Source organism: Camelina sativa, chromosome 13 (assembly GCF_000633955.1).
Source record: "Camelina sativa cultivar DH55 chromosome 13, Cs, whole genome shotgun sequence".
NCBI classification, from domain to species: Eukaryota; Viridiplantae; Streptophyta; class Magnoliopsida; order Brassicales; family Brassicaceae; genus Camelina; species Camelina sativa.
The window spans coordinates 20382503-20390875 of record NC_025697.1 but is presented as its reverse complement, the minus strand read 5'-3'; the positions used below and the strand labels follow the sequence as shown (position 1 = coordinate 20390875).

Here is an 8373-nt window from a genome sequence, read left to right as displayed (position 1 = left end):
TTGTTGATCTATATGAGCCTGCATCCTACTCAGAAGCTAAGGAAAATAAAGACTGGAAGTTATGGGATGGTGCAATGGATGAAGAAATGGAATCTCATAAGTAGAATGGCACATGGAATCTGGTTAAAGCACCAGAAAATAAGAGGATTATTGGCTGCAAGTGGATTTTCAAAAGGAAACCAGGAATTCCAGGAGTTGAAGAACCTAGATTTAAAGCTAGGTTGGTTGCACAAGGATTCTCACAGGTGGAAGGCATAGACTACAATGAAGTTTTTGCTCATGTGGTGAAACAAGTGTCGATTAGACTTCTCTTATCAGCTGTAGCTAATCAAGACCTGGAGTTAGAACAACTTGATTTTAAAACAGCCTTTCTACATGGTTTATTGGAAGAAGAAATCTACATGCATCAGCCTGTAGGATTTGAAGTTAAAGGGAAGGAAGATAGAGTGTGTCGCTTGGTTAAATCACTCTATGGTTTAAAGCAAAGTCCAAGACAGTGAAATAAGAGATTCAATGAATTTATGAAGAATCAAGATTTTCATAGAAGTGAATATGATCCATGTGTTTATTTCAAAGGCTCGGATGAAACAAATAAAGTGTACTTACTAATCTACGTGGGTGATATGCTTGTTGCTTCCAAGGACATGAAAGAAATTCAAAAGTTGAAAAACAGTCTGATGGAAGAGTTTGAAATGAAGGACTTAGGCCCATCAAACAGAATCTTGGGTATGGAGGTTATCAGAGATAGGGAGAAGGGAATTCTGAAACTATCACAAGGAAGGTATCTAAGTCAAGTGCTTAAAACATTTATTATGTTTGACGCAACACATGTGGCTACTCCCATAGGTTGTCAATTCAAACTTAAGAGTTTAAGTCAAGAGGAAGAAGCAACAGAGGCTAAACTCATGGAGAAAATTCCATATGCAAGTGTAGTTGGTAGTTTAATGTACGCTATAGTGGGATCAAGGCTATATTTGGCTTATGCAGTGGGTTTAGTGAGTAGATTTATGGGAAAACTAGGAAGATCTCATTGGCAGGCAGTAAAATGTATCATGGGGTACTTAAAAGGTATACATTGGATCTTAATCTAACTTTTACAAAGCAGTTGGATTTTCAGGCTCAAGGGTTTTGTGATGCAGATCATGCTAAGGATCTAGACAGAAGAAGATCTATTACTGGTTACATATTTCAAGTTGGAGGTAACACAGTAAGTTGGAGATCGGGTTTGCAACAAGTTGTTGCAATTTCAAGCACAGAATCAGAATATATGTCACTAACAGAGGCAGCTAAGGAAGCAGTTTGGCTGAAAGGAATATGTTCTTATTTGGGTTTTGTTCAATCACAGGTTAAAGTATTTTGCGACTCACAAAGTGCTCTATGTATGGCGAAAAACAGTGTATTCCATGAGAGGACAAACATATAGCTGTGAAGCACCATTTTATCAGAGATATGGTTGAACAAGGTAAAATTTTGGTTGAGAAGATTCACACATCAATCAATCCAGCAGATATACTTACTAAATCATTACCTGCTAATCGATTTGAAGAAGGTCTGCTACAGCTCAGAGTCGTCTGAAGCTGTGGGGAGAAGCTCAGGATCAGTGGGTGCCTCAGACAAGCAAAGGAAACGGGTTAGTTTTCTGGTTCAGCTGAAATGGGGAGCTCTATTTGATGTACTAAACAGGTCCTAAGACTAAGAATAAAGAGTCTTGGAAGGTTAGCTGAATCTATGAAAGAGTCTGACGAAATTAGTGACTAGAAATTGTTGTTCGGTGGTTTGGATCTCGCAAAACAGTAAAAAGTTATTGAGTTTCAGCATATATCTTAGATACTGTAAAGTGAAGATTTATGAGTCTAAACAAAGCTGAAACTAAGTTTAGAATCCTTTACATGTGCTACACATCGGTGAAGAATTCAGCGTGAGAAATTGCAAGGAGTGAAACAAAAAGTGGGTTAGCTTGTGTTTCAAAGCAATTAACGGAATTAATTTCTAAGCAAGGAGAATAAATTTTCTAAGAAGAATGTGGAGCTTAATTTCGTCATTCTCAATTTCGGAGATCGGAGTCGCAAATTGACACCGTGAGGAACGACGACGGAGATGACACCGAAGGAGTCAGAGACATCGGAACTAGACATAGAAATCAGAGAAGGGTTGGGGATAGACACATACGGAGAGTGACGCCGATAACGGTTTGAGACATAATCGAAGATGTTAAAAATTGTCTCATGAAACTATAGAAGAGAAGAGTGTCGAGCGTGTCCAGCCGAGAAGACAAAGTTGTGTTTGGTCAAAGGTGGAGATTGAAAGAGTTGACCAGTCCACAACTTGTTTCTTCTTGGGCCAAAGTAAAATGGACCTCACATTACAAGAAGAATAAAGAGAAGAGGAGTTGGGCTTTTGGTAATAGAAGTCCACACGTACAAAGTCGGTTAAGACGTAGAAGGGAAACATAGCCTTTATATACAAGCTAGGGTTTGTCTTCTTATGTATCGTTTTTTATCTTCTCTTAAGTCGTTTCTTGTAATCTCTTTGAGAGCTTTGTGTAACCTTGATTTCTATAGTGGAAGTTTGAGGGCAAGAGATCCCTCACGAGACGTACCCGTAACCAATCGGGGAACTCGTTAAATTCTTGGGGTCTTTTACTTTATTGTTACTCATCTCCTAAGTAGAAACATATAAGAACACTTAGATCAAAGCACCACAAGAAAACATAGAATTGCCGACTACAAAAACAGTCACTAAACAGTCGCAAATACTTAGTAACGACTATTTGGCGACTGAAAACTGTAGTCGCTAAACAGAGCGTCGCTAAAAAAATCAGTCGCTAAATAGTCGGCAAATAGCTACGAATTGGCGACTGATAGTTTTGGTCGTTGTTCCCTCGCGAAACAGTCGCTAAAATGGCGACTGAGTTGCAACGCTTTAGTGACTGATTTGGTTACTCATTTGCGACTGTTTTGGTTACTGATCCGTGTACATTTTCGTGATTGTTTTACGACTGTTTAATTATCGATTTATCAGGTTTTTTCTTGTAAATCCGGTCAAATTGAATTATTTGATTTTGTAATACGTGGGCATTCGGTTATTTCGGGTTATTCAGTTTCGGTTTATTCGAACCGAATTAGAACAAAATAATGATAATGGACCTTAAAATTTACAATTACAATCCAATAAATCATGGGCCCTATACAATACACAAGCCCAAATTAGATAACAAAAACAAGTCCATAAAAAATTAGGGTTCACGGACTCCACAGCCGCCGGATCTGCAACGGTGATGATGGCATTCGATAGTAAGATCTCCTGGTGAAGAAATCTGCCCTGTCGAGATCAGCTACAATCATCAAAACAACATGCAATCCAGTAGATCTGAGAACATCTAAAACTGAAAAAAAAAATAGGAAAACAACAACAAACAAAAAATGAAAATCGAGTAGATCTGAGAGCTTACCAACCGTGGGTGGGTGTGGTGATGAGGAAACTAGTTACAGAGAATCCAGAGACAAGGCCAACAACGTTTCAACTCTCTCTTGAAAACCACTAGCCATGGATGAGGACGAGTGAGAAATGATGTTGCGACGAAGGAGAAGAAGAAAATACATAAAAAGGTGGGATTTAGGGAGTTTCTTCTTCCTCCTCCTCTTTTCTTTACTCCGGCCATCAACAACAAAAGGGAAACAAGAACGGGATGAAAATTTAGGGTTCTCGATTGAGAGCAATTGAGATCTAAGGTTTTTTCGGGGAAGAAGAGAAATGAGGGATTAGCGTTTTCTTGGGATTAAGATGAGATCGATTTGGGTTTGGGCCGTTTTCTTACGGACCAAATTTGGTTTAAGGCCCAAATTACATAAACCAGTCGCTAAATAGTACCTGCTTAGTCGCAACAATTGGCGACTGAAAACCCGGTCGCCAAATTAGTCGCAAATTGGCGACTACAATGCGACATTATATATTAATTTCGAATTAACGTCTATTTAGCGACTGTTTTATTTGTGTAGCTATTGAGTAGCAAAACAATCGCAATTCAGTCGTTAAATTTAGCGATTGTGTTTTAAGTCGCAAATTGCAGTCGGCAATTCCATGTTTTCTTGTAGTGAAGGTTGAATTTACCGTTGCGTTACTTGACAGGGTCTCCTTGTCGCAGTCCCCTCGATGGTGTAAACGGCTCTGTTTTTCCCCATTCCATAGTATCGTCATTAACGGGCTCTCAACACATTGCATGATCCAGCGACACCAATTCTCTGAAAAACCCGCAACCTTCAGAGTCTCTTCCAAGAAATCTCACCTTACACGATCGTATGCTTTTTCAAGGTCCAGCTTCAGTAACATCCACCCCTTTCTACCTTTCTTACGCCGCATTGAATGTACCGCCTCTTGAACCACAACAATATTGTCAGTGCTTAATCTCCCTGGAATGAAACTGGCCTGGGCAGGACCAATAAGCTTAGGTATCACCTTCTTCATCCTGTTCACCATCGTTTTTGTAATCGTCTTGAACAGAACGTTGCATAAACTGATGGGACGAAATTGTGACATTACCTCTGGATTCATCACCTTATCGATCAGGACCACCAAAGCATCATTTGTTGCCTCCGGTAGAATCCCATGGTCAAAGAACTCCAACACAAAACGTATCACCGATGGCCCCACTACCTCCCAGCCCTGATGGTAAAACCCAGGTTAAAAACCATCCGGACCAGGGGATTTAAACTTACCCATACTCTTAATCGCTTTCACCACTTCATCTACAAAGAAGGTTTGATTCAATTCAGTCATTTCCACTTGCAACAACCTCATAAAGCTTGTTTCCAGCAAGCATTCTGTATTCATATCAACCCCCTCAAGAGAGTAGAGATTCTTATAGAAGTCTATTGTCGTATTCTCCAACTCTTGTGCATCAGATATCCATCTACCTTCCGCATTCTTCATCATTTCGATTCTGTTCTTTCTTCTGCGTATAACTATGGAAGTGTGAAAGTACTTAGTATTTCTCTCTCCCAAAGTGATCCACTTCTCCCTAGATTTCTGGAACCAGAGGATCTCCTCCTGCTCTAGAACCATATCCAGCTCCTTGTTCAAGTCTTCTTCTTTCCGTAATAGTGCATCATATTGGTAAATATCCAACTGATCTTGTACAACCTTGATATCATTCGCCAAGCTCTCCTTACGCCTTAGTATATCCCCAAAAACTTCATGGTTCCACACCTTAAGAGTATCCTGCAACTTTTGCAAAGCAAGTGGCATTGTCACCGCTCAATCCCAGGATGTTGCAAGTAACTCCTTAAATCTAGGATGATTCAACCACGCTGCTTCGAATAGAAATGGTCTCCTCTTCGGGTTCCCTCAGGCCATTGGACACAACTGCACATGTAACGGAGCATGATCCGAGGCCAAAAAAGGAAGATGAGTTACCGACGCTTCCTGCCATCTCAAACGTGTATGTGCACAACATAAGACCCGATCAAGGCGTTTAGCAACATAAGTATTCACCACCCGTTCTCTACGCCAAATGTATTTGTTACCCTCTAAACCCATGTCAATTAGAGAATTATGGTGAATCCACCATCCAAAAGCTAGGAAATCCTGAGACAACTGCCCATTGCCTCATGATCTCTCGTCAGGCGAACGATAGTTAAAGTCGCCACCAATTATCAGCGGCTCACTAACCCCCTGCAAAACCACAATTAACCTCTCCCAAAGCTCACTTCTCCGACTCGGTGTAAGTGCCGCATACACCACCACCATATGTATAGGATCGACCCCATTATCGACCGCACCACCACATGTTTTTGCCCCATTTAATATTATGATCAAGTTTGATGTTCAAAAAACAAAAACGAGAAATTAAAATATGTATATGTACAACAGATAAGTGAAAATATAATATGAGATATTTTGTAGAATTACAAATATCTGTAACTATAATTAATTTAACTAAACCAAGTTGGTCCTCTTCACATCTTTCAAAAAACACTATAAATATCCACAACCTCTCTTCATTTTCTTCATCTCTCTCTCCCAAACACACTTAATAATTCTTAAAACACCAAATACATCTTTTGAAAGTAATAATGGCTTTAAATAACTCACCCTCTCTTGCTCTTTACATTGCCCTCAATATCCTTTTTGTCACCTTAACCACTGCAGCTGATTGTGGATGCAACCCAAGTCCTAAGGTCCCAACTCCTTCAGTCCCAACTCCTGACCCTAGGCCGGTCACGCCTCCGACCACCCCTAGCTCATCTGGAAACTGTCCTATCGATGCTCTCAGACTCGGTGTGTGCGCCAATGTCCTAAGCAGTCTACTTAACGTGCAATTGGGTCAGCCATCATCTCAATCATGCTGCTCGCTCATCCAAGGTTTGGTTGACGTCGATGCTGCGGTTTGTCTATGCACAGCTCTTAGTGCTAACATTCTCGAAATCAACCTTAACGTCCCTATATCTCTCAGCGTACTTCTCCACGTTTGTAACAGAAAGCTTCCATCTGGTTTCCAATGTGCTTGAACGATATAGCTATGCATACTACTCTCACGCACAGTGTTCTCTTTATAATCATTACATGAGTTCGAATAATTGCATGCATGTATGCAAGTGAAGTGTCTAATGTTTTAATCTTTTGTCTAAGTTATCTTTAGCACTATTTTGTAAACGCTTTTCCGCGTATATGTGTTTCTGTTGTAATTTTGTTCTTAAACTAAATGAAAAATGTTTCATATACGTAGTGGATGTGTTGACAAAAAAAAAAGTATATACATAGTGAATCGTTATGTATTAAAATATTCCCTTTGTATTTTGGATTGGAGGTTCAATACAATCAAATTATTTTCTTTTTTCTAATTTTGGGTGAGCAGAGTGATCATCAAAATGGGGTCTAGAACTAATAAAATAATCTAACCACAAACAACTTAAGCTATTCGACTAATCATATGAAATCAAATGGACTCCAACACCAAACTGGAGGAATCTAGTTCGACTTGATTTGTAAAGACTATACAACATAGCCGCCTGATAACATAAATAGTCTAAGCATCTACATCCCGATTCCCAGCATACATACAACTTTGTTTCGAATAAAAAATTGAATCCGAAAAAAGCGAGTTGACGTCTTACCCCAAATCCAACAACCACTAAGCCACAAAACATGTTTGGCCAATCAAATGATTATTGTCCGAGAATGCTAATGCCAGCTGCAGTTTCTTAGCTTACTACCGTTTACGTATATATTATAATTCTTATACGTATTTTCTAAACTTTTTTACAGTCACGTATATTAATATATATTTTAAAAATTTGAAAATATGGATTTGGACTTTTTTTGTGGAAACTTCGGTTTGATATACTATATACATAATATTTATCAATATTTTACAAATTTGACAGTGATAACAATGGATTATATCGCTTTTTCAGGATTAACCTGCATTTTTTGGATTTAGAAGATAAATTGCAATAAACAGCGATTTGCATGTTTCTTTTGCAAAAATCCCTTAAAAAATTTGATACAGTATATGCACAGTGAAACCTTATTATTAATGTGTTTCTACTCCCTAAAAAACTGTGTTTTGTTTTCCTTGTTCCTGGTTTCTTTTTAAGAAGTCATAAATGTTATTTTTTCAAATTGATTTTTTTTTCCTAACATTGCTGAAAAGATGATATTTTCTTGGAGGACAAAATTTATTATTGACTTTAATAAATATTAGAACCAGCCTTTTCCAGAAAATAAATGATTTTGCGCTACTCTAAGTTATGAGTGTTCACATTTTAGTTTCATGTTTGCATTATGCCCATAATCTAGATTCCTGTGTTTTTTTATTTGTGAAAATATTTTCTAAAATTTTAGTTGTATTTCTAAATGGAAAATAACAGCATAGATTAAAGAACATTGTATATAATATCAGTTTATCATTAAACCTCCATAGTTCTAACTCTAAAATGTAGGAACATATTAAGTCGTAAAAAAAAAAATTTAAAAAAACATATTAAGTCGTAAACAATACGAATCGATGTAAGAAAAAAAAAAAAAAAAAAAAAAAAAAAAAAAAAAAAAAANTATGAATCGTTTCAACCTTATTACCTTATGTACATTATAAAAAGTTGGAGGTTCTGTATACACAACCTTAAAAACAGGTTAAGTATAAATTCTCTTGCTATTTGCGATTAGCTAGTTGTAAACTTGTAATTTTGAGGCTACCATGTAAACGGACCATCCCGGTTCATGAATGATTTTGATGTCTCCTTCTTTATGCATAAGAGGATCCAAAAATTCGAAAACGTTTCACATGTAACATATATTTTCAAGGAAGTTCTCGAAACTTTTGGGCCCTTAGCTTCTCCCTCTACTGGGACTAGTTTGTGATAAATACATACATTT

The 8373-nt window shown here is 37.9% G+C and overlaps 1 protein-coding gene across 1 annotated transcript; it reads left to right on the top strand.

The window, feature by feature from the left end:
* LOC104737259 (lipid transfer protein EARLI 1-like) lies at positions 6022-6721 on the top strand. Its single transcript, XM_010457395.1, has one exon. It carries the CDS (start codon positions 6072-6074, stop codon positions 6504-6506), a length of 435 nt encoding a protein of 144 aa, XP_010455697.1. The 5' UTR covers positions 6022-6071; the 3' UTR covers positions 6507-6721.